General features: G+C 37.0%; 1 protein-coding gene across 3 annotated transcripts in view; it reads left to right on the plus strand.

Moving 5' to 3' along the window:
• Nucleotides 1-19894, plus strand: part of LOC138754094 (scavenger receptor cysteine-rich domain-containing protein DMBT1-like) — a 48159-nt gene extending 28265 nt beyond the window's left edge. Inside the window, exons 8-12 of one of the 3 annotated variants that reach the window (XR_011351561.1) lie at nt 1605-1919; nt 16137-16448; nt 16677-16768; nt 18486-18800; nt 19586-19894. Coding sequence is in view for 1 of the 3 variants with exons in the window: in XM_069917915.1 (XP_069774016.1) it covers nt 1605-1919; nt 16137-16448; nt 16677-16768; nt 18486-18593 (827 nt within the window). In the remaining 2 variants the exon portion in view is untranslated. The other 2 variants (XR_011351562.1, XM_069917915.1) reach the window with 2 other exon arrangements.
• The last annotated feature ends 241 nt before the right edge of the window (nt 19895-20135 follow it).

Below are 20135 nucleotides of genomic sequence, written 5' to 3' on the forward strand. Positions count from 1 at the left end.
TTCTCTTAAATGATAAAATTGACCTTGCTGCAGCCACCTCTTCCAGAAGGTCATTCCACTCAGCCACCATTCTCTGAGTGAAGTCCCCTCTCATGGAACTTTTAATCTTTTGCCTCCAATCCTTAACTCATGACACCTCATTCCAATCTCACCTACCTTCAAGGGGAAGAGCCTATTCACATCTACTCTATCAATCCCCCTCTTAATTTTAAATACCTCTATCAAATCTCCATTCAACATTCTCTGCTCCAATGAATAAAGACCCAGTCTAATCAATCTTTCTTTGTATTCTCCATACTGCAATCCAGACAACATTTTAGTAAATCTTCTCTACCTTACGGATATTCTTCCTACAATTTTTGGGATCTGAACTGCACACAGTATTCCAAATTTGTCCCCACCAATGCCTTGAATAGTCTCAATATCACTTCCCAACTTCTATATTCTATGCTTTGATTTATAAAAGTCAGAATACCAAAAACCTTCTTCACCCCTCTATCCACATGATATTCCACTTTCAAACAACGATGAACCGTAATTCCAAGATCACTCTGTTCCTCTGCATTCCTCAATGCCCTCACCGTCACTGCATATGTCCTGGTTTGATTATTCTTCCCAAAATGAATCACTTTACATTTATTGGTATTAAACTCCATCTGCCATCTTTCAGCCCACTCTTCTAAGCATTTCAAATCCTTCTGAAGTCGCTAAAAACTATCTTCACTATCCACAACATCCCCTATTTTTGTATCGTCCGCATATTTACTAACCATATTTACCACTCCATCATCCAAATCATTAATGTAAATGATAAACAACAATGGATCCAACACCATCCCTGAGGCACAAAGCTCGCCACCAGCCTCTATCCTGACAGAAATGTATCCATCATGACTCTCTGGCATCTACCTTCTAGCCACCGTTAAACCCATCTAACTATCTCAATATTAATACCTAGCGCCTGAACCTTCCATGTGGAACGTTATCAAAGGGTAGAGCGTTGGAAATGAATCGCTGAAATGAGCTTCTTTGTCGTCAGACGTCCAAGTATACTCTTGCATTTTATTAGAGATTAGTTGTTACTGAGATTTATAGCTGAGAGGTGATCGCTACCTACACGCGAGTGACAAAAAAACAGCTCCCTGTATGGCGCGGAGCACTGCACCTGCCTCGTTGATACTGTTACGGTGTCCAAATGAACTCGCACTGTTCACCCCGCCTTTGTCTGGCTGTCGACTTCGTCGACCGCTTCTCCTTTGATGTCCAGTTCCTAGAATGGGTTCTCACTACCACCACGGTTTCGTCTACTACACGGCGATCGGGACTGGCTGCAGCCGGCGCCCGTCCTGATTAAAGCATCTACTTAGCGTGTACACGGGTAGGTTCTTCTCGTTCTGGGAACCGCTTTGTTCCCTGGAACCACTGGATGACCTACTGGGAATTGTGACGTTTATCACTTAATTCGGGGTATACCACAGACTGGCCCTTCCGTTACAGATGTGTGGACAGGAATGAGTGAGCGGTTATGACCTGGGACCTTGGTGCGCCAGGAGGCGGAATGATCCGCGGGCAAGCCCACTTCTGATGTTTCTGTTTTGTTTCAGAGAGCGTCGTGTGGAGGATGGTGAATGGAGGCAGTTCGTGCGCCGGGAGAGTTGAGGTTCACCTCCGGGGTTTCTGGTTTTCGGTGGTTTCTTTCGACTGGGACCTGGAGGATGCGTCTGTGGTGTGCAGTGAGGTGGGCTGCGGTGCCGCGTTGCAAGCCCCAGGCAATTCACACTTTGGACCGGGGACCGGACGCACCATGAAGTGGGATGTTGAGTGCATTGGCAATGAGACTGTTCTGCGTGACTGTAAATCGTCATCATGGAATATCAATGCAGCTGGAGTCTTCCCTGAAGCCGGTGTTATCTGCTCAGGTAATGATTCGGCTTTTTTCCCCACGGCTTGGAATCGTTCCGGGATGCCCGAATTTAAAAACGCATGATTTTCTTTTCAAACTTTATTTAAAAGATAATACAAACATAACATACAATCTAATAAAGGTCAAAAATTAATTTTACAGAAATATATAAAAAAAACAACAACCTAACAAAACAAAAAAAGAAACACCCACCCCATCAGCCAGCTCTCTTAAGGAGAGCCAAAAATATGAATTATAGTAAAAAATTATGTATTAACAACAATTCAGAGTTTATCTAAATGCATATATTCCAAATATGGAAACAATTTATCAACAAAGAAAGAATAATTATCATGTAGATTATAAGTAATTTTTCCATAACAATACAAGCTTTCATTCATTATGCCAGCAAACTATATTAATCTCTGTAATATCTTTTCAGGTACTAGCTACACATTTATGCGCTACTGATAACACTAAATGTACAAAAGCAATTTGAGTTTTATCCAGCCCCATTCCTCTCAGAGAAGCCATATCACCCAACAAAAAATCGTTGGATCTAATGGTAATTTAAAGTTATATAATTTTTCTAAAACTATCTTAATTCCTTGCCAAAATGGTTGAACTTTAACACAAGACCAAACAGAATGTATAAAAGTTCCATTACATAAACCAGATCTAAAACAAGAATCAAAATTACTAAACCCATATTTTTTTTCAATTTCACCGGGGTCAAATATAGTTGATGTAGAAAATTATAATTAACCATTCCATATTTTACATTAGTCAATTTAATTACATTATCCTGACACATATCTGCCCATTCATCTTCAGGGAAAGTAAATGCTAAGTCACTTTCCCATTTAAGTTTAGATTTTTCCCAATCGGTTTATCCATATTATCCTGTAACAAATGGTACATAATCAAAATATAACCCTTCCTTGGTACAGAGGAAATCAAAGATTCAAATCTCGTTGAAGTAGGTAAATTCATCTCTCTCCCATAATTATCTTTTACCAAGGCTCTGAGTTGATAATACACAAACAAAGAATTTACAGATATACCAAATCTTTCCCTTAATTGATTAAAAGAAAGAAATTGTCCCTCTTCAAAACAGTCCTGTATAGTCTTTATACCCTTTTAATCCCAACTCTTTAAATAATTATTAAACATTGAAAAAGGAATAAGCTGGCTATTATACAATGGAGTAAAGATTGATAATTTACCTTTTTATTCCAAAACCATATTTATTTAAATCCAAATCTTTAAGAAATGTTTCAATACTGGTATATTATGTTCCTGTAACAAATTCGAATTCCAATGAAATATAAATTGATGTACCTCAGCCTCAGAAATACATGCCATTTCCACCCTGGCCCAGCTAGGAGGATAATCTAAATCCATCAATCTACTAATAAATTTCAACTGGTCTGCTTCATAATAATTTTGAAAATGTGCTAACTGAAATCCACCCAACGTGTATTTCCATGTAAGTTTATGCAGTGCCACTCAAGCTAATTTACCCTTGCATAAAAACTCGTGCACTGCCTTATTCAAATCCTGAAAAAAGCCCTTTGAAAGTAGACAAGGTAATGACTGAAATAAATGTTGAATTCATCGGAAAATATTCATTTCAATACAATTGACCTGTCCAATCAAAGTTAATGGAAGATCTTTCCATTTAATCAAATCCACTTTAATTCCTTTTAATACAGGCACATAATTTAACTGATACAATGACTGATAGTTAGCATGTACAAGCACACCCAAATTTATACTTTTATTTGTCCACTTTAATTTTGTAATAATTTTAAATGCAGAATAATCTCCTATTCCAACTGGTAAATTTCACTCTTATCCTAATTAACTTTATATCCAGATAATTCTCCAAATTTAGACAAACATTCTTGTAACTGCATCAACGGCCGTTTCAGTTCTTTCAAATATATCAAAACATCATCTGCAAATAAATTACTTATATTCTTCATTCATAACGTTCATAGCTCTAATTTCATCGTTTTGCCTAATAGTCTGTGCCAATGGTTCAATAGTCAATGCAAATAAGGATCGTGACAATGGGCAGCCCTGCCATGTTGACCGAGTCAACTTAAATGGTAAAGAAACCTGACCATTTGACACCACACTGGCAATCAGATTTTTATATAAAGCTTTAACCCAACCAATAAAAAAGGGCCGAATTTAAACTTTTCTAACACCTTAAATAAAAAATCCCATTCAAACCTATCAAAAGTCTCTTCTGCATCTAGTTAGGTTTATTTCAGTATGCATTGACCAAAGTTATTAAATGAAGAAATTATCTGAGGCATTTCTATTTTTAATAAAACCTGTTTGATCAGTATGTATGAAGTTAGGTAAATACTTAGCAAGTCTGTTAGCTAATATTTTCGTTATAATTTTATAATCTACATTTAATAGGGAAATAGACCCATATGAAGACACTTTCAGTGGATCTCTATCTTTTTTTTGGGATAACAGTTATTAAAGCACTTGAACAAGATTCAGGTATTGTCTGATCCACAATAACGTGTTTTAACACATCTCCAAATCATCATAAATTTAAAAAAAAAATGCCACAGAAAATCCATCAACCCCTGGAGACTTTCCGTTCGGCATTTCCTGTATAGCTTCCTTAATTTCAAAATCTGTAAATGGAGATTCCAATTCCTGAACATCTTTCTCATACCCGTAATGTTAATTTAGATAAATAAGATTCAATATAATCATTATCCTGCTTCCCCTCAGAAGTATATAATTTTTGATAAAATCAATAAAACTATTTATTAATTTTCTGAGGCTTATAGGTAATCAATGAATTCTGTTTAACAGCATTACTAGTCTGAAATGCCTGTTCAGTTTTCAGTTGCAATGCAAGTATCTTATGAGCTTTCTCTCCCAACTCATAATAATGTTGTTTAGATTGGTTAATTAAGCGCTCAAACAGACAGGTTTGTAATGTATTATAACGTAATTTCAACATCGCTTAAGCAGCTCTTTTTTTCTTCTCACATCCTTCTGAAAATTTTTCTCTAACTCAGCAATCTGTTTTTCCAACCTTAAACGTTCTGCCGTATATTGTTTCTTAACTTTCATAGAATAACTAATGATGCGCCCTCTCAAATAAGATTACAAAGCGTCCCATAATACAAAATGACTATCCACAGAATCAACATTCTCAGTCAAAAATTAAGAGATATGTTCTTTTTTAAAACTTTATTTATTTGTTCAAAATACAGATAAGTAACATATATAACAATAAACTAAACATGAACAATATATTTTATATATATAAAAAAAAAGAATCTCCCTTTTCAGCCTACTCTCCTCAGGAGAGCCATAAAAAAAGAAAAAAAATAATAAGCATACATGTTAAGATCTAATCAATGTAAATCAAAATGTAAATATTCTGAATATAACAATCACTTATTAATAAAAAACTATAGTTATCATGCGAAACATGTAAATTTTCCATTATTAAACAATATTTCATCTCATTATGCCATCTATTAACATCAATCATATTTGTATCTTTTTTGTATCATATTTGTACATTTTTATACATTGTATCATATTTGTACATATTTGTACATTGTATCATATTTGTACATTTTTTGCTACAGATAATGCTAAATATACAAAAGATAATGCTAAATATACAAAAGATAAATATACAATGCTAAATATACAAAAGATAATGCTAAATAGACTCGCCAAGGCAAATAGCGCCTTTGGAAGACTACACAAGAGTCTGGAAAAACAACCAACTGAAAAACCTCACAAAGATAAGCGTATACAGAGCCGTTGTCATACCCACACTCCTGTTCGGCTCCGAATCATGGGTCCTCTACTGGCATCACCTACGGCTCCTAGAACGCTTCCACCAGCATTGTCTCCGCTCCATCCTCAACATCCATTGGAGCGCTTTCATCCCTAACGTCGAAGTACTCGAGATGGCAGAGGTCGACAGCATCGAGTCCACGCTGCTGAAGATCAAGCTGCGCTGGGTGGGTCACGTCTCCAGAATGGAGGACCATCGCCTTCCCAAGATCGTGTTATATGGCGAGCTCTCCACTGGCCACCGTGACAGAGGTGCACCAAAGAAAAGGTACAAGGACTGCCTAAAGAAATCTCTTGGTGCCTGCCACATTGACCACCGCCAGTGGGCTGATATCGCCTCAAACCGTGCATCTTGGCACCTCACAGTTTGGCGGGCAGCAACCTCCTTTGAAGAAGACCGCAGAGCCCACCTCACTGACAAAAGGCAAAGGAGGAAAAACCCAACACCCAACCCCAACCAACCAATTTTCCCCTGCAGCCGCTGCAACCGTGTCTGCCTGTCCCGCATCGGACTTGTCAGCCACAAATGAGCCTGCAGCTGACGTGGACTTTTACCCCCCTCCATAAATCTTCGTCCGCGAAGCCAAGCCAAAGAAAATGCTAAATATACAAAAGCAAGTTAAATTTTATCTAATCCCAGACCTTTCAAGTTGCAAAGTACCCAATAAAAATACTGTCGGATCTAAAGGTATCTTAATCTTATACAGGTATTCCAGAAACAATTGCACTTTCTTCCAAAAAAGATTGTATATATATTTATACACATGACTAAACCATGTGAAAAAAGTTCCAACAGCATTACCACATCTAAAACATAAATCTGATTCATGAAAACCATATTTTGTTTAGCTTTTCAGGTGTTAAGTACAATTGATGTAAAGAGTTATAATTAATATTTGCATAACGTGCATTTATCAGTCTAGTTACACTATCATAACAAATATGTGACCAATCATCCTCAGAAAAAATAAAACCAATATCTGTTTTCCATTTACTTTTAGATTTATCCCAACCCTTTTTATACATACCATCCTGTAATATTAGATACATAACTGAAATATATCCCTTCTCTGGTACCTTCATAAGAAAAGTCTCAAATTTAGTCATTTCAGGTAAAATCATATCTCTTCCAAACACATGCTTTACCAAAGATCGAATTTAATAATAAAGAAACAAAGAATTCTTATCAATACCATAACTATCCCTCATCTGATCAAAAGATAAAAATTTACCGTGTTTAAAACAATCTCCCAAATTTTCCATACCTTTTAATCTCCAGTGTAATAAACTCCGATTATGTATTGAAAAAGGCATAAGTTGATTGTTATACAACAGAGTCAATATCAACAATTCACCACTAGAACCTATCAATTTCTTTTTCTTCTTCCATAATTTCAATAAATGTTTTAATATAGGCACATTATATTGCTGTAACAAATTTAAATTCCTTCTAAAGAAAAATTGATGTATTTCAAATTCATAAATATTTGCCATCTCAATTTTGGCCCAACAAGGGCGCCATTACAAATCCATCAATGAACTAATAAATTTAAGTTGGGCTGCTTCATAATAATTTTGAAAATGTTGTAAATGTAGTCCCCCCCAGGTCATATTTCCAAGTTAATTTATTCAAGGCTACTCTTGAAAATTTACCTCCATAAAATCTCCCTAACCATTTTATTCAAATCTTGAAAAAATAAATTATCAAGTAAATATGGAATAGATTGAAATAAATATTGTATATGTGGAAAAATATTCATCTTAATTGTATTTATTCTATCCAATAAATTAATAGGCAAATCTTTCTATTTAATCAAATCAGTTTTAATTTTTTTTATTAACGGAACATAATTTAATTTATATAAAGATTGATAATTAACATCAAAAATTATACCCAAATACTTAATTAGATCCTTCCATTTCAAATTAAGAATATTTTTATAAGCTGAATAATCTCCTTCACTCAGCGGTAATATTTCACTTTTTTCCCAATTAACTTTATATCCAGAAAGACGTCCATATTGCATCAAACACTCCTTCAAATACAAAAGTGGTTGAGCTGGATTTGTTAAATACACCAATACATCATCGGGAAATAAATTAATTTTATATTCCTCATCTAAAACTTTCATACCCTGTATCTGTGTATTTTTTCTTATCAACTGTGCCAAAGGTTCGATCACTAACACAAACAAAGCTGGTGATAAAGGACAACCTTGACGAGTAGATCGGGTCAGTTTAAACGGTTCTGAAATTAAACCATTTGTCAATACTCTAGCTACCGGTTTACTATATAAAGCCTTGATCCAACCAATTAAGAAAGGACCAAACTTAAATTTCTCCAAAACTTTGAACAAAAAATTCCACTCAACTCTATCAAATGCTTTTTCGGCATCTAAAGATATCAAAATTGGATGGTCTGAAGATCGTCGAAATCTATTAATCAAACTAATCACACATAAAATATTATCCAAGGCATATCTATTCTTTATAAAACCTGTTTGATCCATATGAATCAGCTTAGGTAAAAACGTAACCAATCTAGTCGCTAAAATTTTAGCTATAATTTTATAATCTACATTAAAACGAAATCGGTTGATATGAAGATACTTTCAAAGGATCTCTTATCTTTCTTTGGAATTACTGTAATTAGAGCACGAGAACAAGACACAGGCAATTCATAATGTTCTCCAACCTGACGTAGTACATCTCCAAACACTGTAGAAAAATCATCGTAAAAAAATTGATAAAATTCAACTGAAAATCCATCATCACCAGGCGATTTAGCGTTCGGCATTTCCTTCATAGACATTTTAATTTCTGAGTCAGTAAATGGTGATTCGAACTCCTATATATCTACATCCTCTAACGTTGGTAAGTTCAACTGTGATTAAAAAAAATATATCAATCGATCTGTTTTCTTGTTTTCCATCAGATGTATATAACTTATAAAATGAACAAAATTCATCATTAATCTCACAAGGTATATACATAATAAACAAATTCCTTATAACAGCATTAATAGTTCTTGAAACCTGTTCCTTCTTTAATTACCATGCCAATACCTTATGTGCTTACTCTCCCCATTCATAATATTTTTGTTTAGTCCTGTTAATCATACACTCAAATTGATAAGATTGCAAAGTATTATATTCCAGTTTCAACCTAGACAATTCTATTTTCTGATCTTCTGTAGCCTCTCTTTGAAACTCCTTTTCCAACTCACTAATCCGTTTCTCTAACTCAAGACTCTGGTTTAATCGATTCTATTTTTTTAGAAGTATAACTAATTATTTGTCCCCTCAAATAAGCTTTCATAGCATCCCATACTACAAATTTACTATGAACAGAATTAGAATTTTCTTTCAAAAAGAAATTAATTTGTTCTCTCAAAAATCAATAAATTCTGTATTTTTAACAACATTATATTAAACCTCCAACAATAAGCCACTTGAGTTTTCTCAGAAGTTATATATGTAAAGTATAACAAAGAATGATCCAAAATCCAAAACATTCCACTTGTTGTAAATGTGCCGATACTAAAAAAAAAATCAATCCTTGAAAATGATTCATGTCTAGCTGAATAAAAGGTAAAATCCTTCTCTGTCGGAGATATGTTCATTAATTAAAGTAACAAACTCTGTTTTTTTCAGTAACATTGCATTAAACCTCCATCTGTACAACAAACATACTACTTCCGAAACTTCTCAAGAAAAAAAATAATAATGAATGGTCTGATATAACTACTTTTATATTCAACTTGCAATACTCTACCCTGTAGGTGTGCTGATACAAAATAAAAATCTATTTTATTAAACGAATCATGTCATGAAGAATAAAAGAAAAATCTTCCTCTGTTGGATTAATCTTTCTCCAAATATCTACCAAATTTAAATCTTTCACCCGCGCACCAATTTGTTTTGCCATCTTTGATTTCCTTATACTTTTTCAGATTCCTATCCAATAAAGGGTGCAAAACACAATTAAAATCTCCCCAACTAAAATATTTTTGTTAGCCCGAGTTAACAATAAAAAGCTTCTGAAATAAACCGCTCATCATCTATAGTAGGTGCATAGAGATTAAACATTGTCCACGATTCAGCAAAAACTTTACAATTCACTCGTAAAACTCTCCCAACATTTCTCTCTGACGATTCCAGTTCAAACACTGTAGAAAAATCATTTTAATGAATAAAAATCGATACCCTCTTGCTTAGAATTAAAAGAAGAAGAAAAAACACGTCCAACCCTGTCTCTTTTCAATTTCAGATGTTCTCTTTTAGTCAAATGTGTCTCTTGTTAAAAGGCAATATTAATTTTCATTTTTTAAATTTAAGCCAATACCCACTTTCCTTAATTGGATTATTTAATCCCTGAACATTAAAAGTTGCAAAATTAAAAGTAGACACTTTTCCTATCTACTAATATATTTACAGACTATAAAATAACGCCCCCTTATAAATAAATTTAAAAAACCCTTTAATAAACAGAAATAAGAGAGAGAAAGGAGAGAAAAAGTATTTTCCCCCCTCAAAAAATAAAATTAACCCAAAAATAAATAAAAAAAACACTCAAAGGTTGTAACACCCTAAAATTCTGGGTGTGTTAAACCCACTTGTGACAGATGACTATCAAAGCTGTCGGTGTCATCCATACTCCCAGCCAGATGCATACTCATTATTTAAGTAAGCACAATCAAATGTAATAGATACATTCAGCCCAATGATTCCAAACCCAGTGATTGTTCAAGGTCTTCAATGTCAAGAAGACTTCATGTCAGCTCTTCTTTCTTACCCTTCTTCCCATACCCATTCCCATTCCCAACTCTATTTACCCTCCTCTTAGGAGATGATGATGAAGACCGACCATTCCTTCACAATTCTGGGAATGAATTAGCAAAAACCAAACCATCATGAACATTCTCAAAAATTGGGATTGAAAATTTCCATAAAAAACTTTCAAAATCACAGGATAATGAAAGGCAAACTTATAACCCTTACGTCACAGTACATCTTTAGCCAAATTAAATTCCCGTCATCTAAAATCCTCCTGGCTCAAATCACTATAAAAATACTCTGTTATTTTGAGCCATCAATGAGATTGATTTTGCCATGCTTTCTGTACCACCATTCATAAGATCATCTCTCTATCTTGATTTTTCAAACAATGAACCAGAACTGCTCTCGGTGTTTGTCCTGGAATCCTTTCTTCCTCAATGCTCTATGAGCTCGATCCAATTCCAAACCTTCAGGGACAAACTCCTTGCCCAATACTTCAGGAACCCATTGCTTAAATTTTTTTATTGGATCAGAACCTTCAATATCCTCTGAAAGACCAACTATTCTTCTGATTTTCCAATGAATAAATCTTCTTAAATAAATCCCTTTTTTGAAACCCCCATCGACAAAAGAATCCTCCACCTTTTTTATTTTTACCTTATTATGCTCCATCCTGATTTTGACATTCAAAGAAAGCTGTTTCAATTTAAAAAAGAATAATCTCGTGCAGTATCAACAGATTTCATACATCTGTTAATATCATTTTTAACTACAGTCATTTCTTGTTTCATAGTAGTCATTTCATTACACAAAAGTATTCATTTTTGTTAACACCTCCGTAAATCCTTCAGCCATTTGAGTTGACATTTGTTTTGACATATTCTCCATTTGACAAGAAATCCTTTCCAAAACAGTGAACACTGAGTCCAGTCAAGGTTCCATAACCATCTTTTGAGGCCTACCTTCTCTAAATTCAGACTCCTCCTCCTGAGTAGATTCCAGCAAGGTAAGTTCCTCTTCCTCCTCAGGCAGAACAGGTCCTTTACCTGTGCAGCTGCAGGTTTGGATACCCGACGGCAGCACACTGACCCCATCGGGCCACCACCATTCGGTCTCCCCCACAGCCCACACCTTTTCCAAAGGTTCACGCACCCGGGAGAGACCCCACGTGCCAGAACTGCTGAATGTGCAGGTTCATCTTCCGATGCCTCACTGTGCATCCCCGGGCCACCAAGGAATATTGTGGGCTCACGGGATCCTCTGTCGGTCGGGCCGCCCGCGTGCACGGCATCACGTGCACGCGGGTTGGCAATGGCCGAGCTTACCAATGTGCCAGCGCCATCTTGCGACTGCAGGATCAGTGCTGGCATCAAACTCAAATGGGCAGGAGTTCTCTGTGTTTGGAGGCTCCCAATGATGACTCCATGGATTCAACTATGCAGGTAGGCCTCAATTCTTCTAAACTTTTATAAGGTAGTTTTTTCTGAAGTTGAGCTTTAGATTTCTTCACATTAGTAGCCATGTTAAATCACTCTTAAACAGAAAACTGTAAATATTATTTTTAACCTCTTTTGTAATTTTTAGAATCCGGTACTTAAGAATCTTGCTGTGGAATGGTGGAATTACACGTCTTTATGCTGCGCCATCTTGCCATGCCCTCTAAAAGCGCATGACTGACCGCCACTGATAGGAAATTATATCCAATTTCTGACAATTATTTCTGTCATATTGGGAATCACACATTGTGTTACTGAATTCACACGCGGGTTAATTAATCGGCAATAAGAGGTGGCAATAATATTCTGCGGAGTGCAAGCACTGAGGAAAATGCAAACTACTGGAAGATATCAGGGGATCAGGCTGCTTCTGTCCTGATACAGGGTTCAGCTCTCCTCTCTCCCGGCATCCAGCAGTTTGTGGTTTGCTCTAGATTCCAGTGCCTGCAGTCTCTTGTTTCACCGAGATGAAAAAAATCCTCATATATCTCAACTGTTGAGTTACCTTGATTTCAGTGATGGTTCTGATAAATTAACTAGGACATATGTGCATGCCTGGGTGAAGCCATTTTGTGGGGCATCGTTTTTATTTTAAATCTAAATGCCTTGCGGTTCGTTTTGCGAGGAAAATAAAGGCCTGTGTTCTCAGCATTCGATGGAGTAGGTGCAATGCCATCAGTGCAGGGTGCATAGAGCAGTCAAATTTAGCGGCCTTGGAGTGAACGATGGTATAGGTCCGTGTAAATAACAGATGGAGCATTGGAAATAAATCGTTGAAATAAGCTATTTTGTGGTTCGAGATCTCAATCTTCTTGAATGTTACCAGAGCTGTCCAATGTAAGGAAATTGGTGAGTTGATGCAAAGATGTTATGGAGCCATTATGTTCAATTTCAAATCGTGTTCATGTTTATTATCATATATTTATCAGATAAGAACCACGTATATTGACATCTGTGCATACACAAAGAAAAAGATCAAGTAAAACTTTATCAGGAGGAATCTTCTTGGCCGCAGCCAAGCATTGCCAATGAAGAGATCTTAATTCAACCCTTCCCACATTAGCAAATGCAAGCTGCCAGAACTCCATTCATATTGAGTTTAATAGTACATAGTGTTTAGCTGTGCGTGCTTCAGGTCACAAGGGAACTCGATGTCCCCTCTTCGCATTACAATAAACAAACAATCTGTGGAATTTGTAGATATGGATTATACACTAAATTAATTTTCTCATCTGTATTCAATGGAATAAAGAAGCTTGGAAAGACAGGGCTAATTAGAGTTAGTCATCAGGAATTCGTGTGGGTTGCATGTCTGGCTAATTTCAATTATTTCTTTTTAAAGATAAACACACTTAAAGTGACGTTCAACCTGAACTTTGACGGAAAATTCAGTTGATTGTGCTGTTGCATGCCTGCAGTCTAAAATACCTACTGATTCTGATGATAATTGTCTGTAGCTCCGCTTGCAATTCTTTTACAACGTGGGTTTGCACTGGTGAAGATGCAAAAGAGATCAATAATTGTTATGAGCCACGAGGACACCAAAACCCAGAAACAATGCATATTCACCAAGACAAATTGGTACTTAAACAAAAGTTGCTTTTAATGACCTTTAAACATAAAAACAGAATCACACTTTAACTTATCACTATTGACTTAACTAACCTAACTTAACCCCCTTCTAATTTTCAGCACATGTGTATGTAATGTGTGTGTAAGTTCAGAAAGGTTTTTTTGATTCACAGTCCAATCTCACTTTTCATTCCTCCAAGTTCACTGGTTGCAAGCAATTCTTATACTGTGCACAGAATTTAACATTTATAAAGTTCACCAGGCTTTGGTGCTTGAAAGGTAAATGGTTAATGCTCAGGATGGTTCTTGTCAGTTTTCAGAGAGAGTTTTTCCTGTTCCAGAACATCCACAACTAAGGTATTTCCATCAGTCATCTCAGTGTCTTGCTGACGAAACCTGCCTCTTCAGCGTTCTCCAGATGATAACCTCTTTCTTTCAGGTCACCACAGAGTTCCTTGCTGTTTCCCCTATTCCAAAGACTGCCAATCCACTCTTCTTGCATGAACCACAAGGGTTTCGACTAGGCTGAACTAAGCACTCACAAAGCATCTTTCAGAATTGGGTTTTCCTCAAGTTTTCCAGCTTGTCCTGTTCCAATTCCAGTGGCTGCTGCTGACTGTAAAACTGTAGAACTGATCTCTCTCTCACTGAGAGAAAACCTGTTTGACTATCTCTCTGCTTGCCAAACCACATGATCCGCCTAGAACAGTAAGTTCCACTCCAGACAAAATGCAGCTCTGACAAGTTCTGTCATCTGTTGCCCTTTTGTAAACAACAAAACATTACTGACGTTTCTTAGGCACTCTCCAAAGCTTCTGGAGCCGATATGTCCTGCACTATCTGAGGTCTAGTATTATAAATAAGATCTGTTTCAGTGTTTGTATGTGACCTACACTTGAAAACATTGCCTCAATTTATATCCCAAAAACATATCTATATTCTGTCACATATTCTGTTGGCTTGAGTGGACTTCATTTTTGAGGAGGTATAGGCTGAATCGAACTTCTTTCTCCTGAAGGCTAAGCGTGATCTGATTGGGGGATATCCAGTTATGAGAGGCGTTGGTAGGCTTGATGTTCAGCGTCTATACCATGCAAAGAATATCGAAATCAGTGGTTCTCAACATTTTCTTTCCACTCACATATCGCTTTAAGTATTCCCTATGCCATAAGTGCTCTGTGATTAGTAAGGGATTGCTTAAGGTGGTATGCGGGTGCAAAGAAAAAAAATTGAAAATCACTGTTTTAATCATCCGTAATTGACTCATTATGTGCACGGTTTCATAATCCACAGGAAATGGGCCAATGGCAATTTTTATCAAGCAAAATATTTCCATAACAATTGGGTCTATAACAGTGATTCTCAACCTTCCCTTCCAACTTACACACCACCTTAAGCAATCCCTTACTAATCACAGAGCCCTGATGGCACAGGGATTACTTAAGGTTGTATGTGAGTGGAAAGAAAAAGGTTGTGAACTATTGATCTAAATCAAGCTGATAAATATTTATGGTGAAAGTAATCGACGTTAAAGGGGATCTCTGGGGAAGGACTCAGACAGAGAAGGAATGATATCTGGAGGAGTAGAAGCTGGCGGGACATACAATCACCGCTTGTGTGTCACTTAGCAAAGAATTTTAATAAGCAAATGCATGGAAAGGTATGAACCTAATGTAGTATACGCTTAACATCGAAGAGCGGCGCTGCGTGATATCACCCGGCATTATTCCTTGGTGTTAATTGAGCAGTGAAAAGTTTTCCATACATTTTGAAAACATGCCTTTATCCATCCGTACATATAGGAAACACAACTTCCTCAGACTGTAGAAACTCAGCAGGTCACGTAGCATCTCCGTTTCTCCTGCACTTATGTGTATTTCACAACAATCAAACAGTATGCATATTTTCTTGTTTAACGTCCTTAAACCTATTCACTCGCCTTGTAGTCCAAAATATGAGTTAACAGACATTGTCAAGAAGGAAGAGAGATGATCAATCTGAAAAACAAAACAAAACTGAGAATTATTCTTATCAGGATGTTATCAGAGATCGTGTGTTTGTGTGGAACTGGACTGCAACGGAGGCTCATTCATAAAATTTGAATCTCTGTACCGAGAGCATGAAAAGGCTTCGTAAGGTCCATTATTCAGCGACAGTAAGAGCGTTAATTACAGAGAGTATGACAATTATTTGATTAGACCTTAATGAATGAGGAAAATAGATGATGCTTTCTGCTCAGCTTTTGATGAAAATGAATGAAGTAGGAAATGTGACAGAGGTTATTGGAATTTGACTCCAATATTATTTTATTGGGACTTTGCTGTATATTTATTTGGAATAAAATCTAGCCTTGAAACTGGAGCGGGCCAACATTGTCGTGTGATGTCAAAATAATTCCACCTGAAACTGAATATGATGGAGGAAGTAGATGAGAAATCTCATTAGTTGGAGTGGTGACTGGAACCCCACTGATTTCAGCCCAGCTACGTGCTGATCTCCACAGGAGATGACTGTGCTTCTTATCTTTCTCAGAACACAGAATACCAAGATTGGTATCCGGAGATGACACCTGCTCGGGAAGACTGGATGTCATGTTTGGTGATAAGTGGTACACCATGTGTAACAATCACTGGGATATACGTGATGCCAATGTGGTGTGCCGTCAACTTCAATGTGGAATCGCCGTGTCTGTGCGGAGCGGAGCTGATCTTGGAGAGAGAATTAAGCCTATCCGGAGCGATATCTTTGAATGTAAAGGCGACGAGTCAACCTTATGGGCATGTCCATTTTCTTCAGGAACTCGTCAATGTAACCATAAAACTGGGGTCGATGTGATCTGTTCTGGTGAGTAGCCAGTTTCTGAACAATACAAATATTTTACTTCAATTGTCCATGGAACTCAGGAATCGGTTATGGATATTTCCCTGTTATGAAGTGCTCATAAAATTCGTTAGCACAAATCATTGATATAGTATATAACGTTGATATCACATTGGACAGCATTTATATATTTAATAATTTAATCATTTTATTTTGGACAACATTGTTCGTTGAATTCAATGTGAAGATCAGAAGGAGGAAATGGGCATAAAGCGGATTCCAATCGATTAAACAGCAACCTACCACAAAATCAAAGATATGCTTCTTGCAAAGACATCACCAGGGTAAAGCAATACGAGGGGGCCAGGAACAGATTTCCTTCTGCTTTGAACCTGCTTTCTCTTTGAGGAAGGATATTTCTCTGCCAAATGGGCAACCCCACAGATGACCAAATAAATATATTTTTTAAAAACTTTATTTATTCATTCAAAAAACAAATAATACATAACACATATAACAATTAAACATGAAAGTTATTTTTTATATATAGAAAAAAAAAGAAAAAAAAAAGAAAATTATCCCCCCCCCCCCTTCAGCCAACTCTCCTAAGGAGAGCCATAAAGAAAAAAGAAAAAAATATTAAGGAAAAATTAAACATACATATTAAGATCTAATCAACATAAATTGAAATGTAAATATTCTGAGTATAAAAACCACTTATTAATAAAAAAACTATAGTTATCACGTGAAACATATGTAATCTTTTCCATTATTAAACAATATTTCATCTTGTTATGGCATCTATTAATATCAATCATATCTTTCCACATATTAGCAATACATTTTTTCGCTACAGATAAAGCTAAATATACAAAAGCAAGTTGAAAATTATCTAATCCCAAACCTTTCAAAGGTTGCAAACTACCCAGTAAAAATACTGTCGGATCTAAAGGTATTTTAATCTTATACAGATATTCTAAAAACAATTGAATTTTCTTCCAAAAAGATTGTATATATATATACATGACCAAACAGCATGAAAATATGTTCCAATAGAATTACCACATCTAAAACGGACAAATAAATAATTGAGAAGTATAAAAGTACTCCCGATTATCCCGAGAAGAGGTGAAATAGAGCACACTGAAAATGAATGTGATAAAAAAAATTAAGTTGCAAGAACACTTCATAAAAATAAAGGTGCAGTACTACCTTACCAGTGAATCTCAACCTTTACTTTCCACTCACACACCACTTTAAGTAATCCCTATGCTATCGGTGCTCTGATTAGTAAGGAATTGCTTCAAGAGGGATGTAGGTGAAAAGAAAACCACTTTTAATCGTAGGTAATTCACTCGTTATGTGCACAGTTTCATAACTCCAAAGGGCCAATGGCAATTTTTATCAAGCAAAAACAATTGGATTTGGAGCCAACCTTTCCTTCCCACTTGGATGCAACATGAAGCAATCGCTTATTAATCACAGAACACCAATGGCATAATGATTACTTAAAGTGGTATGAGAGTGGAAAGATAAAGGTTGAGAACCACTGCCTTAAGCTTTCATACTTTTGATGAGAAGGAGAATTCTGGAAAATGAAGTAATGCAGTCAAATAAGGAAATTGTGAAAAAGATGAAGGATAACTGCAGGTGAGTTCGACGAAATAACATCATGAACCCGTTGGACTCTGTGCCCCTGTTACCAGGGACTACCAAAAAGCGCAGATCCTCCGTGTGTCGGCTTTCAAGGATTGCCAACAAATGCAGACACACCGTGTCCCCGTTTCCTGGGACTGCTTTTATACCCAACCACCATTTGGTTCATACTGGTGTTCGTACTGCAGTTTACCCATGGACCCAGCCCGGAGAAAATGTTATGAAAAGTTAAAATGGCCGGAGTCCGAAGGATTAAATATCACAGCAAGAAAAATCAAGATTGATCGCCTTTTGAAAAGACATTTAAAAGCGTCGTGTTAAAAAGCGAAAAATAAAGTAATATTTTATTAATTTTCTACGCATTCCTATTTTAAGAGCATTTCAATGTGTGTATTTGTTAATCAGAGACTCATGGACCGCGACTGGTGGGTGGAAAGAACAGATGCTCTGGAATTGTTGAAGTGCCACACGCTGGCCAGTGGTGGACCCTTTGTGACGCCCACTTCAGCTTAGCGGATGCCAGCGTGATCTGTTATCAGCTACATTGCGGTGCAGTAATTGGAACTCCCGGAGGTGCTCAATTTGGCGAGGGGTCCAGTCCTATATGGAAGAAGAGCTACCGTTGCCGGGGGAATGAGTCCCGAATAGCCGACTGTCCATTTTCACTCTCGGACGAGGTTAGATGTTCATTTGGAAACATTTCAGGTGTCGTCTGCTCAGGTGAGTCGCCATAGTTTGTTGATCTGAAATAAGTGGACTGTTTCCAGGTCGAAGAAAACTTCAGCTACTTGTTAAAGAAACTCATTGATACTGCTGTTTTGAGACGTGTTTTTATTCCATATTACAAAGGGAGGTGAAACTGCGTAATTTTTTTGTCGAAGGTAAATAATTGCCTGGAATTCTGATTTGCAGGCAAAATGTGATTTTTGGGATGTGGTAGAGCAATGACGATTGGGACAACAGGACTTTAGTTGAAAGCTGCACATTGTTATTATCGTCAGAGGCAAGGAATTGACGAATCAAATCAGAAATTTTGGCACGAAGTACGCTCACGGGATATGTCAACTGAATTTTCGGAAATTTAACGAGTGAGAGAGAGGGAGAGAGGAACAGAGATAGATAGATAGATATAGATAGATAGATAGATAGATAGATAGAAAGAGCAAAGTTTATTGTTGATGTGGAATCGTCATGAAGTGTTGCACGAGAGTTGAACAAATATGAAGGCAGCGTTCGAAAAGATCCTCGCCTTTAAAATATATTTCTCGTCAATTGACAGTCTGCGCCTTGTTGCTGAATCGAGTTTCCAATATTATGCACAGAAAGTGCTTGTCATTGGTTTGAATTGAGCCAGAGCAAGATGACGGATTCAGCAGGTAGGCGAAACTGACGTGAGGCCAATTGGTGCAGAAACCAACCATCAGCTCGTCAGACAAAAGTTTAGAATAGATGTAAGAGTTTTGGCTTAATATTAAGCGGTTCACTCAACATACTTCGTTTTGCAGATGAAAGTTGGTCTCTCAGACTGACCAACGGAGGGAGCCGCTGCGACGGCCGAGTGGAGGTCTACCACAATGGCAGGTGGGGGAGAGTTCAGGATCACGTCTGGAGCATCAATGATTCCAACGTGGTCTGCACAGAGCTGGGTTGCGGCTCTGCTATATCAGCCTACAACTCCTCAATGTACGGAGAGAGTGACGGGCCGGTGTGGGTGAATGAAGTCTAGTGTGAAGGAATCGAATCGCAGCTCCGCAATTGCAGCACATTCACTTTGAATCGGTTTTTCAACGATAGTAGCGGCGTTGGGGTCCGGTGTTCAGGTGAGCAAATAATATCACCTGGGAGATGGCAAGCTGCCGGGAAGTTTGTTGTCGAGTTAGGAACATCGGAACCACAATAATAATAAAGTCGGGTGCCTTGCCGTTGCGGTACATTCGCTAAATTGCATAAAAGTACACAATTCCAGTTTTGGTTTGGCCACAACCCTCTGAAGATTCCACCAGCCCTGGGGACAATTACAGTGGCCAACTATTTTGTCCTATCGTCACATTCAAT

The sequence above is a fragment of the Narcine bancroftii genome, chromosome 2 (genome assembly GCF_036971445.1).
Source record: "Narcine bancroftii isolate sNarBan1 chromosome 2, sNarBan1.hap1, whole genome shotgun sequence".
NCBI classification, from domain to species: domain Eukaryota; kingdom Metazoa; phylum Chordata; class Chondrichthyes; order Torpediniformes; family Narcinidae; genus Narcine; species Narcine bancroftii.